This window comes from Leptonychotes weddellii, chromosome X (assembly GCF_054177405.1).
Source record: "Leptonychotes weddellii isolate Sample4059 chromosome X, ASM5417740v2, whole genome shotgun sequence".
NCBI lineage: Eukaryota > Metazoa > Chordata > Mammalia > Carnivora > Phocidae > Leptonychotes > Leptonychotes weddellii.
In genome coordinates this window covers 17,815,032-17,833,072 of record NC_138385.1, presented here as the reverse complement: position 1 = coordinate 17,833,072, position 18,041 = coordinate 17,815,032, and the positions used below count along the sequence as shown (strand labels likewise).

Below are 18,041 nucleotides of genomic sequence, written 5' to 3'. Positions count from 1 at the left end.
CCATGAAATAGTGGAAGGAAGTCAAAAGTCCAGCATCAAGTACCAGGTTATTTGTTTCAGGCTAGGTGCCCTGGATATGTGGAGAAGGAAAGCTAGAGTATTATAGAATGTTACAGAAGACATAGGATTTCCGTGAGACCTTGGTAATACTCTGAGGGATTTGGATAAGTGGTATGTATTAGTTGTCTCTTGTGGTGTAACAGATTACCCTCAAACTTAGCTCAATGCAACAGCAAACATATTATCTCCCACAGCTTCTGGTGGTCAAGGGTTCATGAGCAGCTTAGCTGGGTCTGGCTTGGGGTCTCCCATGAGGTTGCGGTCAAGGTGTCAGCCAGGGCTCCATTAAACCGAAGGACTGACTGGGGCAGGAGGGTCCGTTTCCAGTGGGGCTCCCTCTCATGGCTGGTCATTGGCAGGAGACGCCTCTTTACCTTGCCCTGGGGGCCTCTCCAAAGGACTGCTTGAGTGTCCTCATGACGTGGCAGCTGGTTTCCCCCAGAACAAGTGATCCAAAAGAGAGAAAGGCTGAAGCCACATTGTCTTTCAGGAAGTGGCCTTGGAAGTCAAACACTGTCACCTCTGCACTCTCCTGTTGGCTACACAGGTCAGCCCTGTCCAGTGCACGAGGGGGCTACATGAGAGCACAAATATCAGGAGGGGTCATCAGGGGCCATCTTAGAATCTGATGAGGGCAAAGTCTGCCCTCTGGTCGCCCAATGATTCAGGTCCCTCCCCACACGCAAGGCAGACCTACCTCTCCCAAGGCCCTCCAAAGTCTTGTCCAGTTATGACATCAGCTCCCAGTTTATTTTTATTTTTTTTTATTTTATTTATTAGAGAGAGTGAATGAGTGAGAGCACGAGTGGGGGTTGGGGGAGAGGCAGAGGGAGAAGCAGGTTCCCTGCTGAGCGGGGAGCCAGACTCGGGGCTCCATCCCAGGACTCTGAGATCATGACCTGAGCTGAAGGCAGACGCTTCACCGACTGAGCCACCCAGGTGCCCCCAGCTCCCAGTTTAGAATCTCACCGTCTAACTTAGGTCCAGGTGCAAATGAGGCTCCTTGGGTCTGGTTCCTGGAGCTCAGTTCCTCGAACACAGTTCCTCTAACACTCCCCACATGAAGAGCCCACAAGGGAAAAAGTGAGGCTCAGAGAGGTTGGGCCTTAACCCAGGTCTTGTAGCTAGTGGGTGGCAGAGGCAAGATACCAGACCTACGTCTGTCTGACTCTTGAGCCCGAGTGCTTTCCACCACCCAAGGCGGGCATGAATGTGATCTAGGGCCATGGTGTGGAGGAAGGTGGGAAGACGCTGGGGTAGGTTAGAAGACGGGTTTTTACCACAAGAGTGAAGGCCTTAGCAGCTGTGCCTCTTCAGTCAAAGATAGCTGTCTCCACTTCTCTTTACTCTCAGTTTGCTTTGCTCATTTAGAAACAGGACTTGTCAAAACCTCAGCAAATGGGGATTGAGGCAGGTAAAGAAGGCAAGTGGAGTGCTTGGGGGAAGCTTGGATGTGCCCTCGGTCTCTGATTTCGGATCCCTTGGTCATTCGTTGGTTTATGTGGTTGAGGATTTGAGCCCCTCAGCATCTGCTGTCCGGGTGGGAGCGGATGGGAGCCTGCGCTGATCCAGGACCCCACCCCCCCATCTCTGCTTTCTAGGGCAAAGGTCGTTGGAGCCAGCAGAAGACACGATCTCCCAAATCTCCCACCCCAGTGAAGCCCACGGAACCATGCACACCCTCTAAGTCCCGAAGTGCCGGCCCAGAGGAGGCCTCCGAGTCACCTACAGCCCGGCAGATCCCCCCAGAGGCACGTCGGCTCATAGTGAACAAAAACGCGGGCGAGACCCTCCTGCAGCGGGCGGCACGTCTTGGCTATAAGGTAGGGAGAGCCCCAGCGTCTGTGGAGAAGCTTCTCCCCATTGGCTCTTCTGTGGCCTGGGCTTCAACCCCCCTCCCCCCCGGACTCCTTCTATTGCCCAGATGGTCTCTGGGGCCGCCTAGCCGCTCTCGGGGAGTGTGGGTACGCAAGCTCATTTGAATATCAATTGGGGATGAAAAGAATTGAAATATTGATAACCCAACACATTCCTAGGCCAGAAACGGGGTTTCGATGTTGTCTTGAGCTTCGCTTTGTGGCGGCTCCCTCACTCAGAGAGGAACAGGGGTGATCATCACTCACTTCACACCCTGCAGCTTCCCCTCATTTGAGCTCCCGTGGGGGGAGAGTCAGTGGTGCGTCGGCTCCCTGCCCCGACACTGCTTCCCTAGGGGGTGGAGAGAAAGCAGGAAAGGGAGCTGGCATTTATCGAGCACCACTTTGGTCATGTTAAGAGCTCTGATTACTTCAGGGCGCCTGGGTGGCGCAGTCGGTTAAGCGACTGCCTTCGGCTCAGGTCATGATCCTGGAGTCCCGGGATCGAGTCCCGCATCGGGCTCCCTGCTCAGCAGGGAGTCTGCTTCTCCCTCTGACCCTCCTCCCTCTCATGCTCTCTGTCTCTCATTCTCTCTCTCAAATAAATAAATAAAATCTTAAAAAAAAAAAAATTTTTAAAATAAAAAAAAGAGCTCTGATTACTTCATATGATTTCATCTTCACCACTGACCTGTGGAGGTAGGTTTTATTCGCTCCATTTTACGCATAAGAACATCAAGGCTTAGCAGTGCTAAATGGTGTGTCCAAGACCATTCAACTCTTAACGTATGTATGAGTCTGAATTCCCACCAGGTCTTTTTGATTCCCAAGTGCCAGGGTAGGGTGGAAGCCTGACTCCGTGACCATGATAAAATGTTTTTGGACACTTTCGTTGATACGAACTCCTTGACCATGTATCTTTGCCCACCACACCAATTATTCCTAAGGATTTGTTCTTAAGGGTGGAACTGCTGGGTTTTAGAGTAGGCCTTGATTTAAGGCCTCCGATCCCTATAACTGACTCATTTAAAGACGGTCGCACTCCCAGCCAGGCTGCTCGGCACAGGAGAACTACCTTGGCAGTGGCTCACTGGCGAGCTGCCCATCTTTCTTGAGCGCCTGGTTTGGGGGCCAGGGTAGGTGCCAAGAGAGATCTGAGGGAAAAAAATGACCAACCCCTGCCCTCAAGTGTAATCTTCTTTTACCTGGGGCCAAACCAGCAAGTAGGAGACCGCAGGAGAACCAACCAGGACAGGACAGGAGCAGGTGGGGCAGCCTGTCAGGGGAGGGCGGGAGGAGCAGTCTGAGGCCTGAGGGAAGAGGCCAGCATTGTCTGCATTGGTGAGGAGGGTAGGGGCCTTGCGCTCTCCTGAGTGCAGGGAACGGGATAGTTCCTGTACACCCACGAGACCGCACCCCCCACACCGGCACACATCGCCTGCTGGTTCGCGCACTTTCTCATTTCTCACTTACTTGCTCCAGCCGGCTAGCCTGTGAGCTAGCTGTCAGTCAGGGTGCCTGAGCCACCTGTGTCCCCAGGGCCTGGGAGAGGGCTGGTAATGGGCCCCTGGTACTGCTGCCCACGTCTTCCCCTCAGAAGAGGGGCTGCCTCTCCCCTCCCCCTCAGCTGGTTTACCAGCTTCATCCCAGACCAGCTGGGGTGCTTCTAGTCCTGGAGTCCTGCCTTTGGTCTTGTCGTGTAGCCCAGGGAAGCTAATCATTGCTCTGTGAATGAATGACCACACTGGGTTATGCTCAGAGCAATCCTGATTTGAGGGGAGGGCTAGAACTGACTGCCCTGGGATAAACATCCAGGGACGGTGCTGAAAACAATTAAAACTAGCCTCCAGAGATAGAACTTCAACCAGTTTTTTCTTCCTCACTCTCCAATTACCACCAGAGGCTGTGCTTGCCGCCACATGCCTCGTTGCTCTGGGCTGATGCTGTCTTACAAAGGCCCGGCCTAGGGAACCGGTGCTCAGGGAGTTGAGGCCTGAGAGTTTGAGCTCCAGGTGGGCAGGTGAGCCTCTCTGCAGACCTCGCCCCAACAACCCACACCCAGATGAGTGAGTATCCTTGGTCATAAGATGCGTCTCCCCACTTCCAAGGAACTAGCCCAGAGCTCAGGCCCTGGCCATGGCACCTCAGGGCTGACTTCGTTGACGAAAGATTTTGAGACTTGCCCGTTATTCCCTGGGATAAAGTGCAGGCTCTGAGACTTCCTCTTTGGACATTTGGAGAGCTTCGAGCCTAACTGGGGTGATCTCAAGAATTAGGCCTCTCTTTGCTCATGGAGCTGTCCCTGTCCCTACAGGATGTTGTTCTCTACTGCCTCCAGAAGGACAGTGAAGACGTGAATCACCGCGACAATGCTGGCTACACGGCCCTGCACGAGGCCTGCTCCAGGGGCTGGACTGACATCCTGAACATCCTGCTGGAGCACGGGGCCAACGTGAACTGCAGCGCGCAGGATGGCACGAGGCAAGAAGGCCGCTCCCCAGCCGCCCCCCCCCAGCTCAGCCCCTCACTCCAGAGAACTTGCTGCAGCCTGGACCTTCGCAGCACGCCATGCCTTGTCAGGAAGTGCCTCAGGAAGCCGACTACAGACTGCAGGGGGAAGCGGTTTAGGGCAGGGGTGGACGAGTTCCTGGCCGGCCAGCCCATATCGGTTACTAAGGAGAGGTTGGGGTTATTTAGGGATCATCCTGTCAAATGCAGCTTTACCAGGAACACCACTCAGGCGTCCCTCACATCCTCCCGGTGGTGCATCTGTCTTCGGCAGAGTCTTAGGCTTTAGGAATGGGGAGGCCCACCTTAGGGTCACGTCCCAGATTTGATTCTTGATTTGATGTCTGTACACTTTAAAAAAAAAACACACCTGCTGTGTCTTAAAGAAACTGTACCCATTCGCCTGTATCAGAGGGCCTACTTCCTGGGCCACATTGAGACATGAGCTGCTTACTAAGTAAGGGGACTTGGGTCAGAGGACGCAGACTTTGCTTGGCCGCCACCTAGTGTGTGGAACCACTGTGCTCATCCCTGCTCCAGGGTGGTCATCCAGATCTTTCTGTTCATACCCCCAGCATCTGCTTTAAGTTTATCCTCAGTCAGGGGGGCCCGTTCTCTCCCAAACTCCAGAGCAACCAGTGGGGCTACAGTGCACCTTAGGGACTGTCCCAAAATTTGGGAGAACATAAGAGAGAAATGGGAGGGAGGAGAAAGAGGCAGAGAGAGGAGAAGGAAGTGGGGAGATCTGATGGTGGGTACAGTTCAGAGGTGGTTCCTCTACCCTAACTCTTACCCACATTATTCTGGGCTCATTTTACGTTACCTTCCCCTGAGGAAGTAGCCCGGTGCTAGACACCCAGGTTCCCATCCATTGTCCTCACCCTGTATCACCTCTGCAGGCCAGTTCATGACGCGGTGGTCAACGACAACCTGGAGACCATCTGGCTCCTGCTGTCCTATGGGGCTGACCCGACACTGGCCACCTACTCGGGACAGACAGCCATGAAGCTGGCCAGCAGCGACACCATGAAGCGCTTTCTCAGCGGTAAGCGCAGCCCAGGCTTGAAGCCATCATCCTTGGGGCTGGCCTCTCATTCCTGAACTCCTGAGGAGGTATTCTTCACCCCCCTCCGTCTCAAACAGCTCCCATGAGGGGCGTCAGCCCTCTTTACAGGCTTTTCTTGAAGTGTCTCAGAAATCTCTATGCACTTTAAAAAGCCCAGAGGTCCACTTCCTCTTATTCCTGTGTCATGAGTGTCCATATCGCATGCATCCTCTTCAGGGCCATGGCAGCCCACAGGGACCCATTTCCCAGTGAGGTATGTGGGGTAGGCCTCCTTGGGAGACAGTGGCCCCACTAAAAGATTGAGCTGTGGGCAAAATGTGTTGACCCCTGTTCTGAGTGGGATGTTAGTTACAAAGAAATGACACTTAGCGTTTTGCTTTTGTCTTTGTACTTTTTCCTTGTTGGTGATCAGAGTGGAACCCTTGGGCCCCCTCCTGTTGCTGTATTTCTTTTTTTTTTTTTTTTTAAAGATTTATTTATTTTAGAGAGAGCTTGTGCGTGCATGAGCGGGGGGAGGGGCAGAGGGAGAGGGAGGAGCAGGCTCCCCGCGGAGCAGGGAGCCCTATGCGGGGCTCGATCCCAGGACCCTGGGACCATGACCTGAGCTGAAGGCAGACGGTTCGCTGACTGAGCCGCCCAGGCACCCCTGATGCTCTGTGTCTCACAGCCCCTGCCTGTGGTAACTGACGTTCCCTCGGCGCCTCCCTGTCCCTCGTTCTTCTTCCCTCACCTGGCCCCTCGAGAAAAGTGCCTGGTGTTCAGGCCCATGGCAAGAGCCACAAGGCAACATGCATTTATTTTCTCATTAGTGGATAGCCACTGTTTGCCTGCAGTTCGATAGCGCTACCGAGTTGGGCAGCAGGGCAGAGGGAAGGAGGGAAGTCTAGTATGGGCATGCTCACTGGGAATCTGCTCAGACTTGACCGAATGAAGGAACCCCACCTCCTTGAGTGACATCACAGCTCGGCCCTTGCTCTAGCAGTTTCTTCTTCAGACTGCCAGAGCGCTGGGCAGACCTGAAGCAGCTAGCAGTCGTCTCATTGCCCCTCTGTGGAGGCTTCCGTGTTTGTGGTTGAACCCCTCTCAGAGCAGGAGCCCACAGGACCAAGGGTTTGCTCAAGACCACTCACTCTCACCCAGGCTGTGGCCCTCATTAGTCCTAAAGGCCCACCTCCCCGAAGATACAGTTCTGGGTTCCCAGCCAGGGGATCATTTATTTCTTGAACAAAGGTTAACTAGATAGCTGATGATGGAGGGAGAAACAAAGGAACACGAACTAAAGGTCCCCACGGGAGGAGGACTAGGTGGGAAGCACCACCTCGTACTAACAAAAGCTGAAGGGGAAGTGATGGGAGGCCATGGAGGGAGACCTTGACCCCTGCTCAGCCAGCCTCCATCCAGCCCCCAGTCAAGCCAGCTAGATCCTGCAGTCACTGGTCACCGTGTACAGGCCTCAGGCCTCCCTTTGGGACCCAGCCCTTCTGGCTAGGGGCAGGACTGCCTTTTCCCTCCTCGCAGCTCTGGGGTCCCGGGCCCCTGTCCGTGAAGGGCAGCGCAGTTTGGGGATGCTCGTTTCGTCATTTGTCCTGGGCTAGTGATGATTCTTGTTCACTTTGACTGCACTGTCATGGAGGCGCAGGGCTCAGGGCAAGCCACCCTTTGTGGCCTTTTCTCCCATACCATGTGCCACGTGCACTGTCTTACACACACACACACCCTTTGTGGCCTTTTCTCCCATACCATGTGCCACGTGCACTGTCTTACACACCCACACACACACACCTGCCCTCGACTTGATTACCAGGAGAAGCTGGCACAGATGAACACCCAGAACTTCTCAACATGATAAAAACACTGCATGAAGCTCTGTCTCTGATCAACAGGTTTAATCCGGGGGCTTCTCCTGGGGCTAGAAACTGCCCTCCCGAGGGTCTCGGGGCTCTCTGGATCCAAATAAAGCTATCTGACCACCTTAGTAAGCAGACAAACTCTTTTCTTCCCTGACCCCTTCTCCAAAATCCCAAAGGAATCCAAATGTTGAAACCATTTTCAGTAGTTAAAAATTTAGAAACAAACACATTTTTCCCTCTCATTTCCATTAGCTAATCCCAACCACTAGCCAGCCTTTTGATGCCTTCTTAAACTAACCCAAATGCCAGCCCGTGTTGCAGAATCAAGAGACTTTTTTCTTTTCTTTTTTTTAAGATTTTATTTTTAAGTAATCTCTATAACCAACGTGGGGGCTCTAACTCACCACCCTGAGATCAGGAGTCGCATGCTCTACTGACAGAGCCAGCCAAGTGCCCCAAGAGAAGAGTTTTCTTAATTCTGGCCCTTGGTAGCCTGTCCAGGCCAAACACCTTCGTTCAAATCTTAACACTGCTTCTCAGCCTCATAGGCACGGAGCTTCAGCGCCGTAATGGGGGCCAGGAACTGAAGGGAGTGTTGGAACAGGGCCACCTCTTTTCCATGCAAATATCAAGTGCCCATCAAAGGCAGATCTCCGGCCAGCTGTTTGGGACAGTGACGGCAAGCCAGGCTAGGACCTTGGCCCAACACCCTGGGGAGGCAGGCACAGGCAGCAGTCAGAGGCTCCTGGGAGAGGGGACTTGGGCCCAAAGTTTGTTTTGGGGGGATGAGACGATAATACTCAAGCTTTTTTTTTTTAATTGAGGTGAAATTCACCTCATCTAACCATTTGGAAGTGAATGGTTCAGTGGCACTTAGTGTATTCACAATATCGTATGTGAGTCATCAGGAGCTTAATTCCTTGAACCTCGTATTTTTCTCTCTTTTTGAATCCCGGCAGCCTCCCCCCGCCGCCCCCAGCAAATCTCACGGAACCACTGCACAGGGTGGCATAGTGGCTGCAGAAGGCACCCTAGGCTTGGAAGTTTGGGAAGTGTTTCCCCTCACTGCCCCCCTCCCCAGCCCCTAAACCTGGATGCATTTGGGTGGACTTCTGGATTTATTAATTTTTTTTTAAAGATAAATTTATTTATTTATTTGAGAGAGAGAGAGTACATGAGAGGGGGGAGGGTCAGAGGGAGAAGCAGACTCCCTGCTGAGCTGGGAGCCCGATGCGGGACTCGATCCCGGGACTCCAGGATCATGACCTGAGCCGAAGGCAGTCGCCTAACCAACTGAGGCACCCAGGCGCCCCTGGATTTATTAATTTTTTTTAACCTTGCCTATCTGGCTGAGGTATTTAAAAAGCTTTTTGCTTTTCATCCCCAAGCATTTGCCTGACCAGATTCTCTGTAGATTGTCTTCTTCCTCCCCCGGCGGAGATCCCACTGGGCCAAAGATGAAGGCGCATCCTGGTAGGCTGCGAAGGGCTCCATTTTCTGCAGGTGGAGAAGATGAGCACGAGCCTCGGTGTTGCTCATGGTGTAGAGCTTCCCTCTCTTTGCACGAGGCCCCTGTTTTGGAAAAGTCTGGGAATCGAATCCTCTTAAATACACAAAGGAATGTCACTATTTACAAATATCCTGGAGTGAATCCTTTTGCATCTGGGTTGTAAGTGTGGATTTTTCTTTATTGAGTTGGCTTAAAGTGAGGCCCATTTCTCCTGAGATCAGGAAGGGTATGGCGGCACCCCTCATCTGTTCACTCATCCTCGTGCTTATTGAGCCCCCTGTTGGGTTTCAGGTACTGGAGGTCAGGCAGCAGAGCTCTTTCTCTCGTCCTCAGGCTTGGAGCACCAGGCCATCCAGACTCTCGGAGAGGCCTTTGGAAGACCTTCTCCTTGGGCCAAATTACAGGCAGGCATGTGACCGATTTGCCTTTGACCCTTTGAAGAAAAGAATAATATCCAAGCTAGTCAAGGGAAAACAGATTCGTGTCTCTGCTCTGTCAGAAGGAATGTGGGGGCCGAGGGGAGTTGTTGCAGTTTGGTTTGGAGCATCTGAGGAAATATCGGCACTGCTTTTTCTTCCACTGATGAAAGGGTTAGCAGTGTACCCCCTCGAGGTCACGGAATCACAGGTTTTGTTTTTCCTGCTGGAGACCTCTGCCATATGACCCCGTGTTGAAGACTGCTTGTTTTTGGTTTTTCTCCCCTTTCATGTCCCTTGGCTGGTGACTTGGTTGGAGGACACGGGGAGCTACGGTATGGTGGGACCCTGGGAAAGAGAGAAACTCTGATTGCCAGGGTGACCGCTTGCACTGAGTAGTTAAAACGTTTTCTTTTGTGGAGACGAAATTCACAGAGCATAAAATCAACCGCTTGGAAGGGAACAATTCAGTGGCGTTTCGTGCGTTCACAACGTTGTGCAGCCACTGCCTCTCTCCGGTTCCAAACATGCTCATCACCCCCAAAATGAAAGCCCACATCCACTAAGCAGCTGCTCTCCATCCCCGCTCCCGGCCCCCAGCAGCCACCCATCTACTTCCGGTCTCTCTGGATTTGCCCATTCTGGACATTACGTGTAAGTGGAGTCGCACAGCACGGGGCCTTTTGAGTCCGACCTCTCACGTAGGGTCACGTTTTCAAGGTCCGTCCACGTGGTGGCATGTTGCAGTACTTGCTTCTGAAGGCTGAGGAGAATGCCACTGCACGGCTCTGGCACGCTGTCGCCGCTCACCGGCTGCGGGACGTGCGGGTGGTGCCCGCCTACTGGCGGTTGTGGCCGGTGCTGCTGGGAACACGTGTGCGCGCATGGGCGTGAGCACCTGTTTGCAGTTGTCGCGGCCACGTACCCGGGAGCAGGACTGCCGGGCTGAGGGCACTTCTTGGAGGAGAGGAAAAGTGTAAAGGACTGGACGTGGTGGGCGGGGGCAAGGGCCAGTCAAGGGAGAGGCAAGGCACTCCTTGTCCTGATTGTACGCGGAGGCGTGTGCGGCGGCGGGACCGGAAGCTGCACCGTCAGGCCGGCCAGAGCTGCTTCTGAGGCGCAGCTGCTTCTCAGGCGCAGCTCGCGGGCCTGTTCCACGGCCGCATCTCTTCCTGCCGATTCACACCGGGCTGCCTCGGAAAGGCACATTCACCTGCAGGGGCCCCAGGTTTGCGGGGAGAAGTAGCGGCCTGTGCCATGCTGGGGGCTCTGAAGGCAGGCCCTAGAGAGGAGCCCCAGGAATGTGGTGAGCGAGGGCTGCTCTGCCTGCCGGAGTCCCCGTGTGACCTCCCCGGGGGGGCAGGGGCAGCAGTCATCGGGGCCTGTATGGTTCGGCCTGCTGGTTAAGCAAGCATGCTACTTTTGGTCTCACCTCTTGGTAATTCCTCCCTCCCTTTCTTCCCCGTGTATTTATTGCGCTCCTACGATGTGCCCGGAACTTGGGCTTATTAGGCCATGGGGAGAGAGCGATGAGCAAGGCAGACGTGGTGCCCGCCTTCTAGAAACTTCGGCTCTCACACCTTCCTCTCCCAGGACACCTAGCACAAGGCCAGGCACAGAATGGGCACGTACCTAACTGATGCTTCTGGCAGAGACTCCTTCCAAGTCTCAAGGGGCACGGGGTCCAGAAAAGTGCGCAAACGGCCAGTCGTGACCTCAGTGTTGTTTTGCCGAGTACATAGAAAAAGATCCAATGTATGTGAGTAAAGGTTTCCCACTGTAGCTGCTCAGCCATTATTTTGAAAGCTCTCTCTGGCTGCTTTTTCCTGCCAGAAGAAAGCTGTAATCTCCTAGAAGATTGCTAAAAACTTATTTCTTTCAGTAGCTCACAAGAGCTAATAGGCATTTTTGCTGAGAGGATGTGTGACCCAGAAGGGCAGGCTGTTGGAGTGTGGTGGTGCCTTTCACTGGGGGAGACTAGCTTCGGGCCTTCAGGAGGGGCGGCCGCCTTCCCCCTGGGATCTGGCTCAGCGAGGGCGCCCTCAGGTCGCCCATGCCCTTTGGACTCTCGCCCGTCCTTGTGCCCAGGTGTCGCTTGAGGCCAGGTAGCACGCATACAGAGCTAAGTCAGCTTGCCAGCAGGGCTAGGTAGCATATTGGCAGCCACGGGGCCACAGGCCCACAGATGACACGGTTGAGTTTGTCATGAAAACCTGCTTTTTGTCCCCGCGGGGTTGCGAGGTGAGACAATCGCACAGATGCTGCTCAGCCAGGAAATAAGGAGGCGGGGCGGCGACCTGCTGTCTGTCCTCGGGTCAAGTAAGCAGAGGTGGTTTAGAATATGTTTATTGTGGCAAAATACTTAGAGCAAAACATGTACTAGTTTAACCATTTTGAAGTGTACAGTGAGTGACATTAAGTACATTCATAACGTTGTGCAACCATCCCCGCTGAGTTTCCGAACGTTTTCATCACCTCAAAAGGAAACCCTGTGCCCATTAGGCAGTCACTTCCTGTTCCTTCCGAACTACCAGTCTGCTTTCTGTCTCTCTAGATTTGCCTGTTCTGGACATTTTATATACATGGAATCATACAGTATATGGCCTTTCGTGTCTGGCTTCTTTCATTCAGTGTAATGTTTTTAGGGTTAATTCATGTAGCATTCAGTGTAATGTTTTTAGGGTTCATTCAGTACTTTGTTTTTTCTTATAACTGCATAATATTCCATTATATGGCTAGACCATGTTTTGTTTATCCCTTCATCAGCTTAACAACATTTGGGTCGTTTCCACTTTTTTTTTTTTTTTTTTTTTGGCTATTGTGAGTAGACCTGCTATGAACATTCATTTGTGTATAAGTTTTTGTTTGAACACCTGTTTTCAATTCTTTTGGGTATATACCTAGGAGTGGAAGCAAAAGGTTTTTATGAGGATAAACTTGGCCCTCTCCCCCATGTTTTCCAAAGATGAAACAGAAGGAATTATGCTTCCTTATCTTACTTTGAATTGGAGAGATCCTGATTGGCTATATGAACACTGTGACCTGCAGGGGGAATTGAAATCTTGGGATAGGTCTAAGATTCTGCTCGCAGAGTCCAGTTCTTACACCACTAAGAGCAGGGATCCCAGACCTAAATGCCTTTGGGCTGATCATGGAGGAGAGCAGAGCAGGCTGGGTGGGGACTGTTGAGCCGGAGAACGCACATGTCGCCTCTCCCTCCAGCCAACTGTTGACATGCAGGAATGCGGGATGCCGTGTTGCCAGATTTTCTGATTTTTTTTTTTTTCAGGAAAAGTTGGAAATCCGGATTTTTAGGTGAAATCTCTCAATTTTAAAAACTTCAACATTAATTAACTTTTTTTTTTTTTTTTTTGGTTTAAAACACTGGGCCAAACTCCAGGTGGTCAGTGGGCTAGATTTGGCTCCTGTCTACTGGTTGGCAACCTCTGATTAACAGCAGGAAATGTATCTCTCTCTCTCATAGCTCCCAGGCCCTCTTGTGGTCCTTCCTTCCCTTCTCCCGTCCTCCTAGCCCTCTATGGACGTACTTTGTGTCTAGATCCTTCTCCAGCCTACCCTCCTTGTCTCACTGCTTTCTCTTCTTTCATCAGATCACCTCTCGGATCTTCAGGGCCGGGCCGAGGGTGACCCTGGCGTGTCCTGGGACTTTTACAGCAGTTCTGTGTTGGGTAAGCTTGGAGTCGGATTCCTTCCATGCTTGCCTATGGCTCAGAGATGGGGGATTGCTTTGGGTTTCATGGATTTTTCTCAAAGACAGGAGTGAACCTGTGGAGGCAGCCTTTCTCCATCTGTTAGTAACTTACAGACCCTTTCAACCCAAACCCTAGCCCATGCTCCCCCCAGACTCAGATGCCACAAAGCCACCCCTCATTAGCCCTCTCCCCCTTCTGCCCCGGGTATTGTTTTCCTTCTCTGTCCCCCAAGGGCCCTTCTCCTCCCTTGCTTTGTCTTAACCCTGCCAGAAGCCCCTGTTGTGCATCATCCTCTCTTCTGGCGTTGCTCACACTGGCCACTCTCATTCCCTCCCTGCCCTGCCCCTACCGTGCACACTTTCTGAGACCACTGCCCTCTCCCGAGCCCTTAGCCTCTGACCCAGGCTTTCCTCTCTTGGAAGAGTCTTTATCTGTGACCCCATCAGCTCACAGTCATCCCTTGGGCCAGGGCTGCAGATTGGGGGAGGTGGCCACCCCCGAAGCCCTGGGGAAGCTGGAGCAGGAGAAGGTTGGGATGGAATGAAGTGAGCCACACCCAGACATGCCGGCTGGGGAAGGGGACTGGCTGAGCGGCCCCTCTGGGCTTCTGAGGGCCCAGCAGGCCCGGCAGGTGTTTTTCTACCTTGCCTTTGACTGCTGGTAGTATCGGCAGGCTTCATATCACCTGGCTTTATTCCAACTGAAAGGTGGAGGAGTATAATGAATTTCTGGCCACAAAATAATGTCTCCCAGGGATAGAACTTTCATGGGCCCTCCCAAGGGTGGGAGCCATGGGATCAGCGAAACTGGGCCCCGACCAGGGGTCTGTGGGCTTGTTGTTTATCTCCTAATCACCCACCTTCAGGCCCCTTTTCTTTTCTTAAAAAAAGTTTTATTTATCTGACAGAGGGAGACACAGTGAGAGAGGGAACACAAGCAGGGGGAGTGGGAGAGGGAGAAGCAGGCTTCCCGCGGAACAGGGAGCCCGATGCGGGGCTCAGTCCCAGGGCCCTGGGATCATGACCTGAGCCGAAGGCAGACGCTTAACGACTGAGCCACCCAGGCGCCCCCAGGCCCCTTTTCTTGTTGGAGCATTTCTTTTCTTCAGTTTTGTGCATGTAGCTAAGTCCTAATATCCCATGTGCTCTCCTTACAGAGGAAAAAGATGGCTTTGCCTGTGACCTCCTGCACAATCCTCCCGGGAACTCTGATCAAGAAGGAGATGATGTGGAAGAGGATGATTTTATGTTTGAGCTCTCAGACAAGCCTCTTCTCCCCTGCTACAACCTCCAAGTGTCAGTGTCCCGAGGGTAAGTGTCTAAGAGATCTCCAGGAACCTAGTGCCAGGATCCTGGCAACCCCTGGCCTGCCTCCCTGGGAAGGGTGGAGCTCTCCAGAAGGAAGCCCAGACCTGGCGAGCAAATGCTGGAGCTCGGGAAAGCTGACATATGACCAAGGCCAGCCTGACTTTCCCGCCCTGCTCAGTTACGTTTGGAACAGAGGCTGTAAGCTCCGGATGTATTGACTGTATGTCCTTCCCAAACCCCAAATCTAGATTCGTTCTCTGAAGGATTCTGCTTGCTGTTCCTGGGTGTAAGAGATGATCTGGGAGATATTTGGGCTGATGAACTATTAGAATCTCTGGAACATTTTTGTGGTTTCTGGGAACAGCCAGACAGAATATTTGAAACTGAGATTCTTGGACAAGCCGCGACATATGGTTGCCATGGCTGCTGGGGTCCTTAAGGAGCCCACGCGCTGCTTTCTCGGAGCGTTCGTGTTGACGAGATGATGGCACGGGCAGTGTCCTCTCAGATGACTGGATATTACTAACGGGTGTCACCCATTTTCGGAGACTAGAATATACCTGACACCATTAGACCGAACCCGGTTTAATCTTTACTTGATGATCCAGAAGGGAGTTGGTCGGCCTGCGGGGCTGTGGTTCTGGTCGGCTTTCACCGGATGGCAGCGTGTGGCCGTGCTCCTTAGGAGGATGCTGCATGACCTGTGCTTTCGTTCTTAGCCCCCATCATTCAGTATTTTCTTCTTCTTGGTGTCTTCACATAGTTCAAATACCTTTGTAAACACTCTTAAGGATACTTTTCCTTTGATAATTTATTTTTAAAGTACCCGACCCTGTTTTTGTTTAAAAAGTGATGGTACATGAAGCGCACACGGCAGAGAGAGGGGAGGACGGGGGATCGGGAGCCCTTCAAGTGAGTCCCTCAAGTTGACGACTCTAACCATTGGGCCACAAGGCTCTGTGCATCCCTTCCCCCAGGGCCTGATAAGAATAAAAATAGCCTATATGATGACACTGGTAGGGATCAGGTTTCAGGGGCTTTTGGTCCTTATTCTTCTGGGCATCAGCTGATCCCCGAGGGCGGGGCAGGGCCTCTGGGCTATAGTATTGCACAGTTAATTAATTCCTCCAGAGTATTCAGCACCTCCTTCTCTGAAACAGGATCTTGGGCCCCAGGCAGTAAAAAGACCAGGGTAGTGTGCATCAGGTGTGGACGGAACACGGGGAAACCGAGGGCCACTGGCCACGCAGAGAGCCAGGCAGCGAGCAGGTTTTCAGCTGAGAGCTTGGTCCGGGCAAAGCTGGGTCTCCTGCCAGTCCGGCCTCCCGTCCTCCTGTGCCTCTTTGGAATCTGCCCTTCCCCACAGCTGCAGCACGATGGGAAATACAGATTCTCCAAGAAGTAGGGAGGGTGTAGGGGCGCCTGGGTGGCTCAGTCGGTTGAGCTCCTGACTCTTGGTTTTGGCTCGGGTCATGATCTCTGGGTCATGAGATCGAGCTCCCAGTGAGGCTCTGTGCTCAGTGCTGAGTCTGCTTGGGATTCTTCCCCCCCTCCTTCTCCCTCCCCCTCTGCTCCTCCCTCCACTCGCTCTGTGCTTGGCGCTCACGCACGCACTCTCTCTCTCAAATAAATAAGATCTTAAAAAAAAAGAAGTAAGGAAGGTGTAGAATGATGACCCTGAGGCCCTGCAGGGTTCATAACTGCCTTCAGAATCATCAAAGCAAAGCTGAATTCTTATTACCAACTGTTCTGAGGGCTCTCTTCCATTTTTTTAAAGCGATGGTCCAAGTGTATGGTATCTATAGTCCCTTCCTCTGAACCCAGAGCACTCCATTTCCTGATGGTGCGAAAAGAGCATTTACCGTCCCTGGGAAGGCATTGCATGTTCGGGAGAAGGGTGTGAGTCTGGGCAGAAGTGGTATGTGGTGTGCAGAACAGTCCGTCCTGTACCCGTGGCTTCAGCAGGTGCACCGGGCAAACCCCGAGGGCCAGAATACAGTCTTCAGAGCATCTCCAGGCTAGTGGAGGAGACAGACGAGTATACAGTCAGTTCTAATAAGAGACAAAATAAAAATGTCACACAGTTGAGCAAGGTGTCAAGTGAATGATGGGAGTTCCAGTCCACCCTGAGCCCCCATTCCTGTGCCACGGAGACAGCAGTTTCCATTGCTTTTGTAGCCTTTCTGAGACAGGCTGTGTTCGAAGGATTATAAAGGGGGTATGAACCAAGTGCCATGGGACGGTGAGAGATGGGACGAGCGACCAGTTTCACGGGGCGGGGTGGGGGTTGGGGGGGGAGACTTCACAGGTGATCTGGCATCTGAGCTGGGCCCAAGAGGCCGATGGAGGGTGTGGTACAAGCAAAGGCTAACAAGTTCAGGAAGTTCAGAAAGTAGGGCTTGTCCTTCATCCAATGGCTGGCACTTGGTGGGGTGGGGGGATACAGTGTGTGTGTGTGTGTGTGTGTGTGTGACGGGGGAGACTGGGCTGAAGAGGTTGGATGGGGTCCTGTTTGAAAGGTCTTGCAATATTGTAAAGAATTTGGAGGCTTGTTTTTTTTGTTTTTTTTTTTGTTTTTTTTTTTTGCTGGAGGTGTGGAGATCCATGGAAAGCAGTTCAGGGAGTGAGAAGGTCGGATTTTCTTTTTAGAAAACGAATAGTAAGAGAGGATCCAGCGAGGGTGGGTGGGGGTGCAGCCGAGTGACTCTTGGCAGAGGGCAGCCAGTTGGGAGGCCGATGCGGCCGCTGGGAGCCGGACAGTGCCACGGGAGGAGGGACCGCCTTGGAATGGGGCCCATTAACGCGGGGATGCAGCGTGTCTTCCTGGTTTGGTCAAAGGGAGGAGCTGTGGCCCCTGAGCGGCCTCTCTAGCACCCCTCCCAGCTGTCCCCAGGCTGCCGCCCAGTCGGGTATGCTCTGCAAAGTCAGACTGGCTGTAATGTGAGCTCCCGCCCTGCAGAAAGGACGGTGCTGCCGCTGGAGAAAAAACTTGTCTAATGCATTCCAGAGCCAAAGAGAAATGCCTTTTAGATTACCCGCAGTTTAGGCCTTTCTCCACGGCTCCCCGTCTGTTGGGGAAGGTCTCAGAGAACAAGGAGGCAGGGGAAGCAGGAGTGAGAACAGGAAAGGGAAACCAGACGGGGGAGCAGGGGTCGGGTTGGGGGAAGAACTGGTCCCAGCAGATGGTAAATTCCAAGTCGCGGGGTGTGGGGGAAAGCCTGGGGATGCCTGCTCTGAGTTTTAGGTTCTGGAAGGCCCCTTTTCCCTCCCGCTCCCACTTTTTGGGAAGAGGTCAGTCACGGGTTGAGTGCTGGAGATGGAGCTGAAAGCGGTTCGGCCACTGGAGGGAACAGGAAAGTTTTACCTTAGCGACACCCAAGGAGCCCATGGTTTAGTTTGGGGGCGGGGGTAGCCAGACTGGCAGCCTTCCTGGGCCCTCCGGAGTGTTCCCAGCACCCCACTGCTTCCCCCCAACCCCCTTCCCTAACTCCTACTCTTGCCTCTTCCAGACCCTGCAACTGGTTCCTCTTTACCGACGTCCTGAAGAGGCTGAAGCTTTCCTCCAGGATCTTTCAGGCTCGGTTCCCGCACTTTGAAATTGCCACCTTGCCCAAGGCTGAGTTCTACCGGCAGGTGGCCTCCAGTCAGCTTCTGACCCCAGCCGAGAGGCCTGGAGGCATGGACGACAGATCAGCCCCAGGCTCCTCTGAGACTGTGGAGCTGGTGCGGTACGAGCCCGAGCTCCTTCGGCTTCT

At 53.1% G+C, this 18,041-nt stretch overlaps 1 protein-coding gene across 1 annotated transcript in view; it reads left to right on the top strand.

Annotated features, from left to right (window-relative positions):
- The window catches only part of BCORL1 (BCL6 corepressor like 1), a gene marked incomplete at its 3' end in the record, with an annotated part of 62,666 nt that extends 44,630 nt beyond the window's left edge, over positions 1-18,036 (top strand). Inside the window, exons 10-15 of the mRNA XM_081808250.1 lie at positions 1,662-1,883; positions 4,231-4,397; positions 5,324-5,469; positions 12,878-12,955; positions 14,136-14,289; positions 17,796-18,036. Coding sequence (XP_081664376.1) covers positions 1,662-1,883; positions 4,231-4,397; positions 5,324-5,469; positions 12,878-12,955; positions 14,136-14,289; positions 17,796-18,036 — 1,008 coding nt within the window. The remainder of the gene's footprint in view (positions 1-1,661; positions 1,884-4,230; positions 4,398-5,323; positions 5,470-12,877; positions 12,956-14,135; positions 14,290-17,795) is intronic.
- Positions 18,037-18,041: the final 5 nt, after the last annotated feature.